General features: G+C 44.5%; 1 protein-coding gene across 2 annotated transcripts in view; it reads left to right on the forward strand.

Moving 5' to 3' along the window:
* LOC109872916 (roundabout homolog 2) overlaps window positions 1–22,041 on the forward strand; it is a 115,502-nt gene that overhangs the window by 26,214 nt on the left and 67,247 nt on the right. For both annotated transcript variants that reach the window (XM_031808088.1, XM_031808087.1), the window contains exon 2: window positions 1,459–1,785. In XM_031808088.1, coding sequence (XP_031663948.1) covers window positions 1,459–1,785 — 327 coding nt within the window. The remainder of the gene's footprint in view (window positions 1–1,458; window positions 1,786–22,041) is intronic.

Here is a 22,041-nt window from a genome sequence, read left to right on the forward strand (position 1 = left end):
GACTCAAAAAACTTGTGGCGTCATCAAAAATCGGCATCGGGATGCATCTCCGTAATTATTCTGACAAACACCGTGAGAAAAACACACAAAAAAAACACTCGCACCATGGGTGCTAGTGTTTCTGCTCCTGTTGCTATTCATCCATAATTGTCCCATCAACACACTGTCATTAAAACTTGGGGGAATGACAAGGAAGCAATTTCTAAGCACTACAGCATCAAAACCTGCTGGAGTTATTCTCTCTCTCTCTGTCTCTCTGTCTCTCTGTCTCTCTTGTCTCTCTCTCTCTAAAAAACCCTTGGCGGTAAATTCTAAATATAGGGCATGTAATTTCTCAGCCATCAAGTTGATATGATTACGGAATAGTTTCACGTGGAGAACAATAACTCAACATGTCCCAGTTTCCTCGGGACCTATGTTTTTTGTGTGTTTTTTTTCAAATGTTGTTGACATTTGTTTGAGCCAGAATTGAATGTTTATGTTGACTTGTTTATTCTGTTGTTTGCTGCCCACTCAGCCCAAGTGTTGAGTGTCTCCTTAGTAAAAAAGAGTTTGAAGGCTAAGGTGGAGCTCAAAGAGAAATGAAGCCTTTCCACCTAGTGATCAGCACCAACCCTCTTCCATCCTCTCCTGTAGGCGTGTGCATACTGAAGGAGCCCTATCCCCTCTCCCCTCCAGAAAGTTAGTGCATAGTCAAGGAGCCCTATCTTCTCTCCCCTCCAGAAAGTTAGTGCATACTCAAGGAGCCCTATTCCCTCTCCCCTCCAGAAAGTTAGTGCATAGTCAAGGAGCCCTATCCTCTCTCCCCTCCAGAAAGTTAGTGCATACTTAAGGAGCACTATCCCCTCTCCCCTCCAGAAGGTTAGTGCATACTCAAGGAGCCCTATCCCCTCTAGAAAGTTAGTGCTTACTCAAGGAGCCCTATCTTCTCTCCCCTCCAGAAAGTTAGTGCATAGTCAAGGAGCCCTATCCTCTCTCCCCTCCAGAAAGTTAGTGCATACTTAAGGAGCACTATCCCCTCTCCCCTCCAGAAGGTTAGTGCATACTCAAGGAGCCCTATCCCCTCCAGAAAGTTAGTGCATACTCAAGGAGCCCTATCCCCTCTAGAAAGTTAGTGCAGACTCAAGGAGCCCTATCCCCTCTCCCCTCCAGAAAGTTAGTGCATACTCAAGGAGCCCTATCCCTCTCCCCTCCAGAAAGTTAGTGCATACTCAAGGAGCCCTATCCCTCTCCCCTCCAGAAAGTTAGTGCATACTCAAGGAGCCCTATCCCCTCCAGAAAGTTAGTGCATACTCAAGGAGCCCTATCCCCTCTCCACTCCAGAAAGTTAGTGCATATTCACAACATAGAAGAGTATTCACCCTCTTCACTCTCTCTCCTGCTTTTTCCTACTTACTGACAACAAGTCACACAACACTGTACACTTTTAACCCGTTACCCCCTCTCTCTCTATTCCAGGATCCCGGCCCAGGTTAGAGGATGCCCCCCCGCGGATTGTGGAGCACCCCTCTGACCTGATCGTGTCCAAGGGCGAACCAGCCACCCTCAACTGCAAGGCCGAGGGGCGTCCCAGCCCCATGGTGGAGTGGTACAAAGATGGCGAACGAGTGGAGACAGACAGGGAAGACCCACGCTCCCACCGTATGCTGCTGCCCAGCGGCTCCCTCTTCTTCCTGCGTATTGTCCACGGTCGACGGAGCAAGCCTGACGAGGGGGTCTATGTGTGCGTGGCACGCAACTACCTAGGAGAGGCCATCAGTCGCAATGCATCGCTGGAGGTGGCAAGTAAGTGCCTTTGCTTTTGTCTGCCATTTTGGCTCTTGGTGTCAGCCAAGATGGAAGAGATACAGAATAGCACTGTATAGCACTGATAGAAAATAGAGGCAATCTTCCTGGACTGGGTTCATTATTGCGAATAAGTGACAGCTCAAGCGAATAAGTGCCATTGGAAAGGGAAAGTGTAGCAAGAACAGCCAATGGTTCCTGTTTCCAGGTGTTAGCCCCCGAAATCATCTCACACACATGCACCCACTATAGAAAACCCTGTAAGAATGGAAAGCAATGGAAGTTGGCGCCTAGCAACTTTTCACAATAGGACACTGCTGATATCTGTTCTGTTGTAATGAAATGTGGACGGGCCAATTTGATTTCACTATTAGATTAGCCAATGCGCTATTGCATTAGGATTTCATTATGTAATTCCATTCCACAACAACACGGGTCATTTGAGTATTTCAGTACTTAAGCTGTTTTTATTACGTTTTTCCTGATATGAGTTGAGGATGGTTTCTTCGTATGTATTGTTGCCTGGGAAGCTACAGTTACCCAATTCCTCAGACTCGGTTATAGGATGATGTAAGCAGTTGGTTGTATACAGTATTGATAGCAACATACACATATCTATTAGAGCTAAATTCTTGTGAAGGCTGTCTTTACCCCATGACTAACTGTCAAATTAATCAAATTAGCCCCGAAACACAGAAACTGTTTTTACTAAGGTAGCAGTGAAAGTCAAACGCTTTCATCCATCCTTTGTGGAGTGTATATTGGAGCCAATATTGCTTACCTTAAAACTTGCAAACATCTCAGGAATTTCTAAATTCTTCTGCCCTTTGCTCAAACCCCCCATAACATGAAACTCACCTCCCGATGCAGTAATAAGAAACAGCTGAAGAGAAGAGAAAAAAGAGGGGAAAACATCTCCCCTTCACTCCAAAAGTCAATGAAACTCTAGACCCTCTTACAACACATCAGGTCCTGCGTCCTGTTTTGGAAGGCTCCAGCCCTATAACCTAATCTTCAAGCCTAATTTCACCCTGACTGCTTCCACAGAAACACTAACATAAATTAGTCCCATGCTTGTTCTTTGGCGGGGTCGTTAAGGCTTACGTCGGTCACCTGAACTGAGAGCATAGCTCCAAGGATTATCTTTTTACTTTGTCTTGCTCTCATATCCCGATGCCTCAAATAGCTACATGTTTTATGGGATTGGCTGTGAGAAAGCAGATTGGAGTTGTGTTCTTGGCCGTTCAGAAGGGTGTACTTTCAGCAGTAAAGCCTTAGGAGGTAATCGTTTGAGCTAGGGGAAGTGGAGTAGGCTGCAGAACACAGGACACTTTGGGAGCTGAGGAATAAGGCAATGTGTAGTGGAAATGTTTTTGTTGGAATCATGATTTGTCTGACTAGTATTTTCAGCCTTATATGCCATGATGGTATTTTTGAGGCGGGCTGCTTATGTTCGCTCTAAGACTGGTGCTGGTTTTACAGAAGACATACCCTTCTTTTACCAGGGTAAGTTGATTGAGAAGACATTCTCATTTACACTGTATGGTCTAAGGAAGAGTTGCAATGGAAAGTGGTTGACTGAGCCACAGATGGCTCTCAACTTCTCTCGTCTCTATTTGATGCTGGTCTGGTTTCACTAAGTCAGTGCTATACAGGTTTCTCTCTTGCTTCACTGAGTCACTCCTAATCCAATGGCCCTGAGGTACTGGCATCCTGACCTAGTCTCTGGAGCCCAGTGTCTCCGCTGGTCTCTGAAGCTAGTATCTCTGAGACCAATGCACCCTGCAGCTGGCTTTCAACTGAGAAACACACACACACACGCACCGAATGCCTGCTCCGACCCTCAGGGAGATGACACCCCCCCGCCCTCACCAACACACACATCCCTTACTACAACACACACCCCCACACACTGCCCATTGTGGATCAGTCGCTCTGCTCATACCTCCCATCTCCTCTCCCCAGAAGATAAGGATCCTATGTTTCCTTTTTCTCTCAGTCTGCAACCTCATGGTTATATGAGTGTGTGTGCGCACACATCTGACTTTCGGATCACTGGCCCCAGGGCTGGCTCATGGCTGGGGTCGCCTAGAGAGGAACTGCTCATCTCCATCAGTGGGCGCGTGCCAATGGTGCCTGCATGATGATGATGCTTGAAATACGACCCTGGATGCCAGGACCCTCTGTGCCGCTTTGCCCATGCCAGGGGCACAGCATGGCATCGGTGTGGCGCGGGTATGGGGCAGGCATGGCAGTAGCCTTTCAATGGCTCTTTGCTAGTTAGTGAGCTGGGGGCAGGAGCCAGATTGCTCGGTGGGACGGCTCACTCACAGGTTCAGGGGGTTTAACCTCTAGTTGCTCCATCTGCTACCAGCGGAGAGGCACTGAGCAGCACAGATGAGCGGTGGTCTAGAGACCAGACAGGCACTGTTCATACTGTGAGTGTGTGTGTGTGTGTGTGTGTGTGTGTGTGTGTGTGTGTGTGTGTGTGTGTGTGTGTGTGTGTGTGTGTGTGTGTGTGTGTGTGTCATTGTATATATAGTACATTAGTGTGTCTGTGTTGAATGTGTTCGCCTGTGTGTGTGTTTCGTGGATGGCATCCACATCAAAGACCATATCACATTTTATGGCTAAAAATGCAACGTAATAGCCATCGCTGTACAATAGACCCAACTGAAAAGAAGCTGTTTGAAATTCAGACTGCCTTTCCCCAGGTCGCCAGTCCATTGTTTGGGGTTTTATATTGCTCTGAAGGTTTTATGACCCTCTCTCTGTCTCTACCGCTGCTTTTATGGTTCATGAATATGTTTGAGGAGACGAGGCATGGAGGTGTACCAGAGGGGGACAGGGTCAGTCCCTGAGATACATTTGAAATAGGATTGCCTGGGGTAACTTGGGAGAGAGGGGAGTCCAAAAAAGAGCCTGAAGGTCATGTGGAGGTCAGCTGTGGTTTCCAGGGGAACTGGTGGGGGCAGGTGGGGGAATTCTGGGATTCCACAGGTGAGGGGAGGATCTGACGACACTGTCCCCTCTCCTCTATCTGGTGTGTGTGTGGTTCAGTGTGTGTGTGTGTGTCTCTGTTTTTTATGTTTGTGTGTGTGTCTGTGTTTGTATGTGTGTGGCAGGAGCAGGGCCAACTTTATCACCTGTCCTAATCCAGGACGGCAGTGTCTGAGAAGCAGCTGAAGCACACACACACACGCACACAAACACACACCCCCACCATTCCTCCAGAAAAAAATATTGAGGTTTTAGGGGATTAGGAACTGGGAGGAAGGGGGGACTTGGCAGATAAGGGTGTCTGAGTTGCCTCCCTCCATTTTGAAATGGCCAAGCTGCTACAGGGCACGCTCTCCTCAGGCAGCTCCAGGATGGTTTACCTCTTTGTTATTAACCATGGTCAGGGCCAATATGGGGCACGTTTCTCCATAACTGCTTCACACTCCTGACTGAGATTTTTCCAACCTCATGTCTAGCTAGGAGCAGAAATCCTGAAATATAGGCCTGGGCCCATAGTCACCAGCAGAGATGAGGGACATCAGTGGTTCCAAGGCAATTTGCCACTGTCTTTGAGTCAGACTGTCTCTGAGTTGGTCAGTCTCTGAGTTAGATTGTCTCAGAGTTGGACTGTCTCAGAGTTGGACTCTCTCTGAGCCCTCCTGTGTGTCCAGGCTTCACTAATGAGATCAGTGGGCTGGTGGCCAGGCTTGTGCAGGCTGAGGACGGGGCAGAGGACAGGACCAAGGGGGCTAAACACAAAAGGAGGGGTCAGATGGCCCGAGGTGAGGCTGGGACTCTGGCTGGCCACTCTTGTCCCCCTTCCCTCTGGTGGTCATCGAGCCGGCCCCAACGGCCAAATCTGACCTCCTCATAGGATCATGAATTAATTAGACCAGTTAGGGGCTAACGAGACCAAGACCTCTACTGGTGGCCTGGGGCCAGTGATGTGTGTGTTGTGTAGAGAGAGGGATGATGGGGATCAAGAGGAGATGACAACAGGTGGCGTGAGGAAGAGCTTTATAAAAGTACCCCCTCACACACACACACACACACACACACACACTCTCTCTCTCTCTCTCTCCATCCACCCCTGCCCCATGCTAATGAGCAGTGGGGCATCTGCAGGGCCATTGTGGGGCATCTGCAGGGCCATTGTGTGCCCTGGGTTATGGCAGAACCACGCAGACCATCGTGGAGAACAATAAAAGCCCGCTCCGACCGTTGTGACTAATCACACTACATTATGTCTCATGGCTACAGATCACTAGCACCGTCGGCTATACCGCCACACTGTCAAATCCACCAGACCCTCCCACTGACCTCCACCATCTGTCAGATTCTGTTAGTTCCCAAACTGTTATGCAATAGTAGGAGTGCTAATTGGAGTCCTGTAACCTTGTTATACTGTGATCACAGAATTCCTCAAATTTGTTCGGATATATTTCAAAGCATGTTGTTCGGGAATAAGATGGGGTTCAAAAAGAGATCAACTCCCATTCTTGTCCCCAAGGTGACTCCTGTGGGGTCAGGCTCGGTGAATATATTGCTGTTTTTAGGTTCTACCAACGGCTGATCTATTATTCCGTTCATTTTGTTGCATCGTCCTCTTCCCCGGGAGCCTTCTGCCTGCCAGACGAGAGGCTGATTCAAAGTCAAGTTTTCGCTTAATTGACTCTGGGAACATTTTATTTACAGACACATTCAACTCTGGGCGTTCAACAATACCATACATTGTTGTATTAAAAGCACATTTCAAGTGGATATATTTGTTTTTAACCCTCCACAAATGGTAAATGACCAAGTAAATGACCGTTTAAACTCTCTAAGCTGAAATTCACCTTAAGATGACCACCGCTTCAGAGTTGGAAAGGTCAGAGAAGAGCTTAAGTCATTCGACTGGATCTAAATGGTTTTTGGCAATGCTGCTGCAAAATTCAATCTTTGTTCAATTAAGCTTTTTATGTTTTGTTATTGTCCATTTTATGGTAATTTTATTGTCATACAGCTTTTAGAGAAAAGGCTGAGATATTTTTATGTTTGACCACTCATCAACTCCTTGTTTGTGTGGAACGATAATGCCTCCGGGCTGCTATACCCCCTATACCTATTTTACACCATATCTATCCCCAGGCTGTGATGGTTGGTTGGTTGGATGGTTGGTCGTTTTTTTAGAAAGGCATAAAACACTCTTCAAGAGATCAGTTGGGAATCTAACTCTTAAGCACCTTTTGAAACCTAATTTTCAATAATTCATCAGACTTCGCTTAGTATTCAGAGATCTTCATTATCGTACTGAGATACGGTACCTTAAAGAGAGGGGTTGGGGGAGGTGGAACCAGAACTACCCATTCTAATCTTCCATTCTCATCTCATTGTGATAGTGTGGGGACATAACAGTTTGTCCAGATGGCTGGCGTACAGTAGACAGAATAGAGAGGGTCAGTGGGGGGAATTTGGGAGAATGTGGGCAATTGCCCCTCTAGACAAGGGGGTTCCTTGTGGCCCTATGCTCCCCTTCCATAGGGCAAGCAGACCATTACTAGATTAAAGTAACTCTCTTCCAGGGCAAACAATGTTTCTATTAGCTGGGCACACGCATGGGATTAGACCACATCAGTAATGGATTTATTGTTGGAGGAATCTGCATACAAAATGACTATGCTTGGGGGCTGAAAGAGGCAGGACTCTCCCCCCGTCAGCCCTGCCATCAATATTGCCCAGTCCCCTCGTTCTTCTCGTCCCTCCTCCCTCTCACCATGCTTCCTCTCTTTGTTTTCACCATTCAGTTGTTTTGGGTCAGACCTTTATTCCAGTGGCGAAGGGGTGTATACACAGCTCGCAAACATCAAGTGGTATTTTAATATGACTTGAAGTGCTGTATGGCTGTGTTTCAATCAAACTGGCCCACTATGACTGTTGGGGTGGGGTGGAGATGCACGCAAAAGAGGGTGGAGGCCAAGCCAGCCCATGTATAAACGACCCTCCCCTTCCTCCCTCCAACTCACTGTTATGAAGGAGTTTACTGGCCTTCTCCACACACATATACTGTAGGCTGCACGTTAGGAATTGTATTCATTTTCCACTCTTTGCTGGCCTTTATATAACATAGTCACTCATAGGGAGCTGTTATGAAACAAAGTGTTTTCATTGTTATTCATTGTGGGAAGAAAATATATTATATAAGTTAAGATACTTTTCTTGGACCTATTAGTTATTTAGGTAACATCTAGCCCTCCGTTGGTGCTGTTTTCACATTCTCAGACAGAGACATAGTATGCATCCCAAATGGCACCCTTTTTCCTTTATAGTGCACTACTTTTTATTAGGGCCCATTTGGAACATGGCTTCAAAACTGGCTTCAGTCAAAATGCTCCAGTGTGACGGCAGAGATGTTGGAGAGGGCTTCTTGGCTGGCAGCAGACATGTTTCCCTATCGTACTCTCCTTGAATTATGGTGCTCAGCTAAGCCTAGCTGCCTGGGGGACTGTAGCCCAAATACATACATATGCACACAGGCACGCATACACCCCCCCCCCCCCAAAAAAAAAGACACATACAGGAAAGGTGTGTGTGGGGGATTAACCTCTTGCCCCTGGTCGGATGAGCACAGCCAGAGCAGGACCACCGTTATAGGAGATGGGAATGGGCCATGAAGCGAGACACTAGGTGAACACTTCCCATGGTATGGGGGATTGGAAGGATTTACACCCCAATGAGGTGTGTGTGTGTGTGTCCACAGGTTGCTTCCCAAGGCTGAAAGAGACCAGTGATGCTTTTGTGGGAAGAGGGCTAAGGAGAAGGGGAGAGAGGAAAAGAAAGCTTGAAAAGGCAGAGTGGAGTGTGATAGTATGATGGGGAGAAGTAGTGGGTTGGACTGGTGTCAGAACATTCCAGCTGTCCAGTATTTTAATAACGTCCCTCTTGACTTGAAATATGTCTGTGTTTCAATCAAACTGGCCCAGTAGGCCTGAGACATGGGGCAGACCTTTGGGGGGCGGAGGTGCATGGAGGAGAGGGTGAGGACCAAGCCAACTACCACATAAACTAACCGCCCTCCCTCCAACTCACTGTTACGAAGGAGTTTACTGGCCTTCCCCACACACATATACTGTAGGCTACACATACAGCGGGGAGAACAAGTATTTGATACACTGTCGATTTTGCAGGTTTTCCTACTTACAAAGCATGTAGAGGTCTGTAATTCTTATCATGGGTACACTTCAACTGTGAGAGGCGGGATCTAAAACAAAAATCCAGAAAATCACATTGTATGATTTTTAAGTAATTAATTTGCATTATATTGCATGACATAAGTATTTGATACATCAGAAAAGCAGAACTTAATATTTGTTTGCAATTACAGAGATCATACGTTTCCTGAAGTTCTTGACCAGGTTTGCACACATTGCAGCAGTGATTTTGGCACATTCCTCCATACAGACCTTCTCCTGATCCTTCAGGTTTCGGGGCTGTCGCTGGGCAATACGGACTTTCAGCTCCCTCCAAAGATTTTCTATTGGGTTCAGGTCTGGAGACTGGCTAGGCCACTCCAGGACCTTGAGATGCTTCTTACGGAGCCACTCCTTAGTTGCCCTGGCTGTGTGTTTTGGGTCGTTGTCATGCTGGAAGACCCAGCAACGACCCATCTTCAATGCTCTTACTGAGGGAAGGAGGTTGTTGGGCAAGATCTCGCGATACATGGCCCCGTCCATCCTCCCCTCAATACGGCGCAGTCGTCCTGTCCACTTTGCAGAAAAGCATCCCCAAAGAATGATGTTTCAAACTCCATGCTTCACGGTTGGGATGGTGTTCTTGGGGTTGTACTCATCCTTCTTCTTCCTCCAAACACGGCGAGTGGAGTTTAGACCAAAAAGCTCTTTGTCTCATCAGACCACATGACCTTCTCCCATTCCTCCTCTGGATCATCCAGATGGTCATTGGCAAACTTCAGACGGGCCTGGACATGCGCTTGCTTGAGCGGGGGGGACCTTGCGTGCGCTGCAGGATTTTAATCCATGACGGCGTAGTGTGTTACTAATGGTTTTCTTTGAGACTGTGGTCCCAGCTCTCTTCAGGTCATTGACCAGGTCCTGCCGTGTAGTTCTCGGCTGATCCCTCACCTTCCTCATGATCATTGATGCCCCACGAGGTGAGATCTTGCATGGAGCCCCAGACCAAGGGTGATTGACCGTCAACTTGAACTTCTTCCATTTTCTAATAATTGCGCCAACAGTTGTTGCCTTCTCACCTGTCCTGCTTGCCTATTGTCCTGTAGCCCATCCCAGCCTTGTGCAGGTCTACCATTTTATCCCTTACACAGCTCTCTGGTCTTGGCCATTGTGGAGAGGTTGGGGTCTGTTTGATTGAGTGTGTGGACAGGTGTCTTTTATACAGGTAACGAGTTCAAACAGGTGCAGTTAATACAGGTAATGAATGGAGAACAGGTGGGCTTCTTAAATAAAAACGAACATGTCTGTGAGAGACGGAATTCTTACTGGTTGGTAGGTGATCAAATACTTACATGTATGTCATGCAATAAAATGCAAATTAATTACTTAAAAATCATACAATGTGATTTTCAGGATTTTTGTTTTAGATTCTGTCTCTCACAGTTGAAGTGTACCTATGATCAAAATTACAGACCTCTACATGCGTTGTAAGTAGGAAAACCTGCAAAATCAGCAGTGTATCAAATACTTGTTCTCCCCACTGTATACACACACCTATACATGTACAAATATGAACACACACAGGCAAGGTTTCGCTCGCTCTCATATGAGGCCCTGCAGGTCACAGTCACCCTCCAAATTGAGTAGTGCGGTCGCCACACACTCATTTATTACTCCAATTTGTACCCTGGCACTTCTGTCTGTGAAAGGCTGCTGAGGAGGGCCAGGCATGGCCATTTATGACCACTTAAAAAGGCCTGAAATGTTGCACCTTGACAGCTCACCTCGTCTATCTGTCCCTCCCCGTCTATGCTGGCCTCCCCCAACTATTTTCATGGCTGTCTGAGATTTTTATGTCATATAAGGTTGAATTACGAACGTTACAGTATTTCTACATTGCGTTGTTATGAGTCGTGCTACGAGTGAGTTTTTATGAGGTGCTTCGACCAAAGCTGATGAGTTTTGAGAAGCTTTAAAGAAGTGTATGTTTTCTGTCATGCATCCCTGGGTAGATTTGGAAAATGGAAGTGAAGCCTTATCTGTAAACACTATTACCTCATATAGTTGCCCAAACTGACACACTACTTTAGCAGACATGCAAACATTGTTTGTTTTATTGTTTCATAAAAAAATACATTTAATGCAACGCAACAAAGACAAAAGGAAGACTGCTTAAAATCAGTATTATAATGCATGGTGGTGTATCAGAACTCCAATCAACCTGGAGAGTCCTATGCGTTTTCTCTGTCATAAAGGAAATCATTTTTAATGCCCTGTCACCACCACGGTGGGGCCAGCTGCCTTACACCCATCAGTCCCCCAAAAGCCAGAGAGGTTGGCCTAGGGATGGGGGTCTGTGAGGGGAAGGGGAGGAACCCCCAGCTGTTGTGTGTTAACAGGACCCAGGCGACGGGCCTAACCAGGGGAGACAGCTTCTAAATGAGTGGCGCGACAAGGACAAACACGCATCATAAACAAAAGAGGGGGAGAAAATGAGGAGAAATGAGGGAAGGGGAGAAAGGAGAGGAGAAAACACACCACCAGGGTCATATGGCTGGGGGGGGGGGGTGGAACTCTCCTGGACTGGACCCTCCTCCCCCCAACCTCCCCTGATCCCTTCTCATTTCCCTATCATCCCCAAGGCAATATCTGTCTGGGTCCGTCAGTGGTTGCCTCACCATACCAGTACCAGTCTTCCCTACCACCATCAACCAGTCTCATTATCCAGAGTGGGCCTTTCTTTGATCCCTATCGGGAGTTTGGAGATGATGAAACGTCAAGGAGAGAGCGTGGAGGGAGGGGTGGGTGTGTGTGTGAGGGGGCTCTGGGTGGGACAGATGTCCTGGCCGCAGGTGTCTCTAAGCACCAAACTCCCTCCTCTCTTCGTACACACACACTCACACACAAACCTCCCCTCAAACCACCCTTCCAGCTCATGCCACCAACTCCCCCAACACCAAACACACACACACACACACACCCTCCATGACAGCTGTGGTTCCTGCAGTAGGACAGACAGTGCTGTCTGTCTGAGTCCCAACACTAATACCCTCTAAATTATGAGTATGAGGGGTAACTAGAGATAATCTGCCCCTCAGGTACACATTCTCACACACACATGTGTGTGTTTTTGTCAATGTCACTCAATGTGTGTATGTGTGGCCACATGTGTGTTCATGTTTTAAGCGAGAATTTAAAGGCCAAACCACAACTGTCTTATCCTAGTCTCAACCTAGTGAAAGTATGGGGCCCCATGGAGAGGCCCCAAAGGCATACCTCCTCCATCCCCCTACCTCCCCTCCCCTCCGCCAAAAATGAACTTTTATTGATCACCAATTTGGGGACCCACCAAGACACTCAATACCCCACCCCCTTTACATCTGCCTATACATCTGGTGTCCAAGGCAAAATAAATATACAGTCGTGGCCAAAAGTTGAGAATGACACAAATATTCATTTTCACAAATTCTGCTGCCTCAGTTTGTATGATGGCAATTTGCATATACTCCAGAATGTTATGAAGAGTGATCAGATGAATTGCAATTAATTGAAAAGTCCATCTTTGCCATTCAAATGAACTGAATTGCCCAAAAATATTTCCACTGCATTTCAGCCCTGCCACAAAAGGACCAGCTGACATCATATCAGTGATTCTCCCGTGTTGACGAGGACAAGGCTGGAGATCACTCTGTCATGCTGATAGAGTTCGAATAACAGACTGAAAGTTTCAAAGAAGGGTGGTGCTTGGAATCATTGTTCTTCCTCTGTCAACCATGGTTACCAGCAAGAAAACACGTGCTGTCATAATTGCTTTGCACAAAAAGGGCTTCACAGGCAAGGATATTGCTGCCAGTAAGATTGCACCTAAATCAACCATTTATCAGATCATCAAGAACTTCAAGGAGAGGGGTTCAATTGTGGTGAAGAAGGCTTCGGGGCGCCCAAGAAAGTCCAGCAAGCGCCAGAACCGTCTCCTAAAGTTGATTCAGCTGCGGGATCGGGGCACCACCAGTACAGAGCTTGCTCAGGAATGGCAGCAGGCAGGTGTGAGTGCATCTGCACGCATAGTGAGGCAAAGACTTTTGGAGGATGGCCTGGTGTCAAGAAGGGCAGCAAAGAAGCCACTTCTCTCCAGGAAAAACATCAGGGACAGACTGATATTCTGCGAAACGTACAGGGATTGGACTGCTGAGGACTGGGGTAAAGTAATTTTCTCTGATGAATCCCCTTTCCTATTGTTTGGGCATTCGGAAAAAAGCTTGTCCGGAGAAGACAAGGTGAGCGCTACCATCAGTCCTGTGTCATGCCAACAGTAAAGCATCCTGAGATCATTCATGTGTGGGGTTGCGTATCAGCCAAGGGTCACTCACAATTTTGCCTAAGAACACAGCCATGAATAAAGAATGGTACCAACACATCCTCCAAGAGCAACTTCTCCCAACCATCCAGGAACAGCTTGGTGACGAACAATGCCATTTCCAGCATGATGGAGCACCTTGCCATAAGGCAAAGTGATAACTAAGTGGCTCGGGGAACAAAACATCGATATTTTGGGTCCATGGCCAGGAAACTCCCCAGACCTTAATCCCATTGAGGACTTGTGGTCAATCATCAAGTGGCGGGTGGACAAACAAAAAAAACACAAATTCTGACAAACTCCAAGCATTGATTATGCAAGAATGGGCTGACATCAGTCAGGATGTGGCCCAGAAGTAAATTGACAGCATACCAGGGCGGATTGCAGAGGTCTTGAAAAAGAAAGGTCAACACTGCAAATATTGACTCTTTGCATCAACTTCATGTAATTGTCAAATAAAGCCTTTGACACTTATGAAATATTGTAATAATACTTCAGTATTCCATAGTAACATTCTACAAAATATCTGAAGACACTGAAGCAGCAAACTTTGTGGAAATTAATATTTGGCAAAACTTTTGGCCACGACTGTACAACTTCCTCATACAGAAAACGGACATGCAAAACCATAAGGGGGGTGGAGGGCTAGGCCTACTTAATACAACACACAGGAGATGAGGCATAGATTGCATACATTGACCTTATCATCATAGGCACTGGCCGCTTTCATTGAATGTCAAACACATGCCATCAATACAGCACACATTCATAGTCAGCTATGAATAAATTCAAATTAAATTCTATTCACATAAGTATTCACACCTCTGAGTCAATACATGTGAGAACCACCGTTGGCAGTGATTACAGCTGTGAGTCTTTTGGGGGTAAGTCTAAAAGCTTTGCACACCTGGATTGTACAATATTTTCCCATTATTATTAATACAATTCTTCAAGCTCCGTTATATTGGTGGTTGGTCATTGCTAGACAGCCATTTTCAAGTCTTGTCATAGATGTTCATGCAAATTTAAATCAAAACTGTAACTAGGCCACTTAGGAACATTCAATGTCATCTTGGTAAGCAACTCCAGTGTATATATGGCCTTGTGTATTAGGTTATTGCCCTGATGAAAAGGTACATTTGTCTCCCAGTGTTTGTTGGAAAGCAAACTGAACCAGGTTTTCCTCTATGATTTTGGATGCACTTAGCTCTATTCTGTTTCTTTTTATCCTAGAAAATATCCCTAGTCCTTGCTGATGACAAGCAAACCCATAACATGATGCAGCCACCACCACCATATTTTTTATTCCGTACAAGCTTAATTCTTTTCACTCTGTTATTTAGGTTAGCATTTTGGAGTAACTACAACGTTGTTGATCGATCCTCAGTTTTCTCCTATCACAGCCATTTAACTATATAACTGTTTTAAAACCTCATGGTGAAATCCCTAAGCGGTGTCCTTCCTCTCTGGCAACTGAGTTAGGAAGGACGCCTGTATGTTTGTAGTGACTGGGTGTATTGATACACCATCCAATGTGTAATTAATAACTACTAAACCGTCTGTTTTTACCATCTACCAATAAGTGCTCTTCTGAGGCATTGGGAAACCTCTGTGGTCATTGTGATTGAATCTGTGTTTGAAATTCCCTGCTCGACTTAGGGACCAGAACGATAATGGTCCTGCTTTAAATTATGTTCAGCTTATAAAGGCTTCATAAAGCCTTCATAATGCCTTCATAAGCACTATATAAATGTGTTACAAAGCATCTATGACCATATGTCATGCTTTACAGAGATGTGGACTCAAATCACATGTCTTGGATGCAAATTTTGCAACTTGAGACTTGACTTGGCAAAAAGTTAAAACACTTGTGACTCGACTTGACCATCTATGACTCGTGACTTAATTTGGACTCGTTTTGTCAACTAGCCCACTATGTAAGCCTGTCTGTCTTTTATATCAGCGCTGTAGGTTCTGTGCGTTCTGTATCTTGACCAATCTGATTCATGGAAATCACAGGTTGTGCAGGCAGGGCAAATGCATGTCACCTAGCAAAGCGCAAAGTGCGCGCCATGCCACTGTCCTTTGGTATTTATTTAGCAAACTTGATAATACATCACTCCAGACATACAAGCAAGAACTCTTCACAGAAATGTTGCAGCAGCCTACACCTAAACTGTATTGAACTTCTCAGTCTGATCAACTAGACTACTGATAACAACGTAGCCCACAGCTGCATAGGCTACAGCCAATGCGCCCTGTCCTCTCTTGCCAGGGTAATGTTAATAATGTTAATAATGTTATTTATAGCACATTTATTTATGTTAGGGGAAAATGTGATAAAATGTCATTTGGCTATATTCAACTTTGGCTGGCTGGCTGGCTAGGCTACCTTGACCTTTTCAATCCAAAATTACTGAAATTACTCAAACAATACCGATTACATAAATAGACTGTGTGTGTTTCTTTTTAATTGCAGTTGCATAGGCCTATACAATGCAAACCTGCATAATGCAAGCTCAGCCCTGTGAGTTCTATTGTCCAATTGCAGTGGTTGTGTCTGTGTAAAGGAAAGTCTAGTTTTAAAATATAATTAATATTAACACGTACTAGGTTGCTGCAGTTTGACAGGGTTTTCACCCTCCCTAGAGCCAGACGTTTTACCAGAATTAAAAAACAAACATGTGACCTGTTTAGAAAATATCTGTATACCAGGTAGCCTAGTGGTTAAGAGCGTTGAGCCAGTAACTGAAAGGTCAATGGTTTGAATCCCCGAGCCGACAAGGTCTGTGTTCCCTTGAGCAATGCACTTAACCCCATGAATCTGGTCCCACTCCCACCTTTGCCAATATAAATACCATTTTACAACGAGTAACGAATCACTGTCAGACCCAATAGGGTCCTGATTTATACCTGGTAAGGTTACCAAATTAGGAAAAGCTCTGGGCCCCAGGGAAAACAATTTGCCCCACCACTCTGGGACCTGTAGTGTCACCTCTGCATCAGGCCATCATCGGATCCAAAAATCATTGCTATTGGTTTCAATTGCAATGAAATTGGCATTAGACACTTAACCATTGACTTGAGGACTCGAAACCCCAAATTAGGTACTTCTGACTTGACCTGAGCTGTGGAACTTAGGACTTTACTTGAGACTTGCCCATTATTACATGGGACTTGAATCAAGACACGAAGGCTAAGACTTATAAAGGGTTACATGTTGTGCTGAAGGATGACATATAAAGAGCCATACCATAGTGGGCTGGGCCCAGTGGTGTCATTAGGCCTTGGCTTCCGGGGCTTCAGCCAGATGTTCTTAATCCAGCACCGAATCTTTTGATGTTATTTGTTTGTTCTTACATTTCAGTCTGATATGATTTTCCATAATCACACATCGCAAGCTGGATTGACCAGTTTGTTGACTTTCTTCCTTTTGAAAAGCTCACTTATGACCTCCACAAGAGACAGCCCAAGTTTGATAGACTCTGGTCTCCACTACTCCACTACACAAATTGGAAAGAGTGAATGGGCAGATGCATGTGCTATAAAAACAAATTCTTTGCTCGTCGTCTCAGCAAAGGCTGGAATTAGCTAATAGGAACGCTGATAGTGCTGCTGCAAGTTTGTTTGTTTTATATTTTTATTTGGTTATTTATGTCTGCCACATCTGTGAATGTGGAATGTGTTTTGTTGGTTGATTGAAAAACAAGAAAACGTAATAAAACTTTAAATAGAAAAAAAGAGTGCCTTGATTTTTTTCTTAAATGTGTCACCAGCAAAGCGCCCCCACACCATCACTCCTCCTCCATGCCTCATGGTGGGAACTACACATGCAGAGATGATCCTTTCACCTACTCTACGTCTCACATGGCAGTTGGAACCAAAAATCTCAAATTTGGATTCATCAGACCAAAGGACAGATTTCCACCAGTCGAATGTCGGTTAGTGTTGGGCCAGTTACTGAAAGGTTGCTGGATCGAATCCCTGAGCTGACAATGTAAAAATCTGTCGTTCTGCCCCTGAACAAGGTAGTTAACCCACTGTTCCCTGGTAGGCCGTCATTGAAAATAAGAATGTGTTCTTAACTGACTTGAATAGTTAAATAAATGTTTCACAATATCCATTGCTTGTTTCTCCCTTTAGTGGTGGTTTCTTTGTAGCAATTCGACCACACAGTCTCCTCTGAACAGTTGATGTTGAGATGTTGAGCGCTTAATGGTTTTTGGCAACTGCTCGGCCTCCGACTGCAAGGCACACAGAGGGTAGTGCGTACGGCCCAGTACATCACCGGGGCCAAGCTTCCTGCCATCCAGAACCTGTTTACCAGGCAGTGTCAGTGGAAGGCCCTAAAAACTGTCAAAGACTCCAGCCACCCTAGTCATAGACTGTTCTCTCTGCTACTGCACGGCAAGCGGTTCCGGAGCGCCAAGTTGCTACTCTCTGTTGTTATTATCTATGCATAGTCCCTTTAATAATTCTACCCACAGGTACATATTACCTCTATTATCTCAACACCGGTGCCCCCGCACATTGACTCTGTACCGGTACCCCCTGTATATAGCCCCACTATTGTTATTTACTGCTGCTCTTTAATTATTTGTTATTCATATCTCTTACTTTTTTTTAGGTATTTTCTTAAAACTACATTGTTTGTTAAGGGCTTGTAAGTAAGCATTTCACAGTAAGATCTACACCTGTTGCATTTGGCGCATGTGACAAATACAATTTCATTTGATTTACGACTGCACTTGAAGAAACTTTTCAAAGTTCTTGACATTTTCCGGATTGACTGACCTTCATGTCTTAAAGTATTGATGGACTGTCATTTCCCTTTGCTTATTTGAGCTGTTCTTCCATAACATGGACTTAGTCTTTTACCAAATAGGGCTATCTTCTGTATACCACCCCTCACAACACATCTGATTGGCTCGCATTAAGGAGAGAAATTCCACAAATGAACTTTTAACAAGGTACATCTGTTAATTGAAATGCATTCCAGGTGACTACCCCATGAAGCTGGTTGAGAGAATGCCAAGATTGTGCAAAGCTGTGAAGAATCTCAAATATGATTTGTTTGACACTTTTTGGTTACTACATGATTCCATATGTGTTATTTCATAGTTTTGATGTCTTCACTATTACTCTACAATGTAGAAAATAGTCAAAATAAAGAAAACCCCTTGAATGAGTAGGTGTGTCCAAACTCTTCACTGGTACTGTAAACAAAAGCATTCACTGTGAAAGTTGATATGCTACATGTAGGCCGTTCATATATAGCAGCACTTAGTTAAATTTCTCGAATGAGTTATTGTTTTTATACGCAAACCGAGAGCAACACCTGTCAAACTCAGACATTTCTCTTAAAACACAAGGATGTCGATTCGCACGGAACTAGTATTATCAGATGACTTTGGTGTTTGCCAAAAAACAGTAGGTTATTCTGGTTGGAATTGTTACACTCCTGCCATTTAAAAAATTACTGAAATGCAGGTTCGGACGGGACAAAAATGACAGATGTGGTGTTGTGTGCTCATGCACATAATTACATTACCTGACATCCGACCAGTAAAACTGATCCCGTCCAAATAGGGCACAATAGGGCCTGACCTATAGTCAGGGTCGCTCTTTGCCGTTTGCCGTTCTGCTGCCATAGACAAGACCAAAAATGCTGCCCCCCAGCAAAACTAGAATAGTCCCAGTAAGTAAAATTACATTGGAAAGACGTCTAAAATACGTATTTTCCAGACATTTAAGTTTGGTTCAATTTAGGTTCTGAATGAAAGGTGAAAAGGTATTTTCCGTATGTTTAAAATATATATTTTCCAGGACACTGAACATGCATATTTTCCAGACGTTGAAAAATACGTATTTTCTGGATGTTGAAATCAGGCTCATTTTGTGTTCTGAATAAAAGTTGGAAAGAAGTCATATATAGACATTTATGTTTTTACCAAATGTTTTTACCAGATTAAGGCTGGTCCAGTCCGGATCGGACCAATAACCAATGTCCGTGGATGTGGAAATCAAGTCCGGATCTGCACCAAAAAAAGACGTCTAAAAGGCTTTGGCGTCGGTCCTTGCTTACTGAGGTGTAGCCTACAGTGTTGCCTTAAATTGCATTTTATGAAAGCCCATCTATGTGGTAGGCCTACCGTTTGTAAAACACCAAAAAACTACGCCAGGACAGGACCAAAAAACACGTCCAAAAGACATTGGCTCGTGCTTACTAGGGTGTAGCCTACCATGTCCGCCTGCAATGGGATTTTATGAATGCCCATGTACAGTATGTGGTAGACCCACCATTTGTAAAACAGGCCATTGCATTGTCTTTATTAGTCCTGATTCCTGTGACTAATCAATTTGGCTATTTATGCTCTGAAAATCAGTTACCCAACTTTATCAGGAGCTATCGCGGCAGGGTAGCCTAGTGGTTAGAGTGTTGGACAAGTTCAAACCTCCGAGCTGACAAGGCCCCTGAACAGGCAGTTAACCTGAAAATAAGAATTTGTTCTTAACTGACTTGCATGGTTAAAGAAAGGTAAAATAAAAATAAATAAAAAATTAAATTGCGAGAGTATTTGCAATGTGTTTACACAGTGGGAAATCCAAAACTATTAACTTTTTCGCTCTATATGATCAGCTTGTGAAAAAATGGTAGGATACAAACTTTCCTTAAGAAAAAAGATGCAGTAAAGGTGCAGTAACTGCAGTTGACCAATGCCAGCGCCTTTTAGATGTCTTTTTTTTGGTGCAGTTCCAGACAGGCCTTTATTTGGTTGCAGTAATTGTGGAATAACTGAAGTGTACTGCAGTTGTATTGCACTTTAACTGCAGTTACACTGGTAAATTACTCCTGTGAAAAAAACAATGTTATTTTGGATGAAGTATTTTCAGGATACTGCAGTTATATAGCACCCTAACTGGAGTTATACTGCAGTGTACTGCAGTTATACTGCATTCTGACTGCAATCTTTATTGCAAGGGTTGAAACCACTGATCATGACAATGGGGTGAAACTCCTGGACAGCAGTTGTGATTGTCCATCTTACTTTGACCTGTCCTGTTTGAAGGATATGTTGCTTTTCTAACATGACAGCTCCTTTTTTATTTGATTGAGTGCCATTTGGGTTGGGCTATTTGATCGGAGAAACCTGCATGATGTAAAAAGTGTCCATCTCATTACATACATTCATACATGTTATCTCCAGCCTGTAGGCTTCAGAAAAGGCCACATACTCTTTCTACCATATCCTATATCTGTTACATAATTTATGTTAGATAATCTTTTTGGACTGAATGTTGGTGGAGCACTGCAGAAATGCATCTTTCCAACAGTACTCTGGAGAGAAACGCTGGGAATGGACAAACAAAATATTTTGCAGCCCTGCCTTTGACAAATGGAGCACCTTAAATTTAATTTTGGGCAAAAAGGAAAACTCCTCTCCATCGGTCATTGAATCTGATGGCTCATTCATCAACAAACCTACTGATATTGTCAACTTTCATTGGCAAGATAAGCTAACTTAGGCATGATATGCCTGCAAAAAACGCTGACACTACACCTCTAAGTATGTCTTACCAAATTATGAAACACAAGCATTGTAATTTTGAATTCCGTAAAGTAAGTTTGGGAGAGGTGAAAAAAATGATTGTCTATCAACAATGACAAGCCACCGGGGTCTGATGACTTGGATGTAAAATTACTGAGGATAATAGCGGATGATATTGTTATTCCTGTTTGCCATATCTTCAATTTAAGCCTACTAGAAAGTGTGTGCCCTCTGGCCTGGAGGGAAGCAAAAGTTATTCCCCTACGTAAGGATATGTAAAGCCCCCTTTACTGGCTCAAATAGCCGCCCAATCACCCTGTAACCAACCCTTTGTAAACGTTTGGAAAAATTGTGTTTGACCAGATATAATTCTATTTTACAGTAAACTAATTGACAACAGACTTTCAGCACACTTATAGAGAATGACATTCTACAAGCACAGCACACAAATGACTGATGATTGGCTGAGAGGAATTGATGATAAAAAGATTGTGTGGGATTTTTTGTTCGATTTCAGTGCGGCTCTTGACATTATCGATCATAGTCTGTTGCTGGAAAACATGTGTCATACCTTTACACCCTCTGCTATATTGTGGATAAAGAGTTACCTGTCTAACAGGACACAGAGTGTTATTTAATGGAAGCCTCTCCAACAAAATCCCAGTAGAATTAGGAAATCCCCAGGGTAGCTGTCCCCTTACAATTTTTATCTTTACTAACAACATGCCACTGGCTTTGAGTAAAGCCAGAGTGTCTATGTATGCGGATGACTCAACACTATACATGTCAGCTACCACAGCAACTGTGTCACGATCTTCGTCAGGGAAATGAAATGACCGGACCAAGGTGCAGCGTGGTGAGCGTACATTTGTTTTTATTAAGAATGTTGCCAACAGAGACGACGACCATGGCGCTTACTAGGGCTATACAGGCCACAAAGTCAACTACCCACAACTATGGTGGAAAAACAGGCTGCCTAAGTATGATTCCCAATCAGAGACAACCATAGACAGCTGTCCCTGATTGAGAACCATACCTGGTCAAAACATAGAAGCAGAAAACTTAGAAATAAAGAAACTAGAATGCCCACCCAAGTCACACCCTGGCCTAACCAAAATAGAGAATAAAAGCCTCTCTATGGCCAGGGCGTGACAGACTGAAATGACTGCAACACTGAAAA

The sequence above is a fragment of the Oncorhynchus kisutch genome, linkage group LG28 (genome assembly GCF_002021735.2).
Source record: "Oncorhynchus kisutch isolate 150728-3 linkage group LG28, Okis_V2, whole genome shotgun sequence".
Lineage (NCBI taxonomy): Eukaryota > Metazoa > Chordata > Actinopteri > Salmoniformes > Salmonidae > Oncorhynchus > Oncorhynchus kisutch.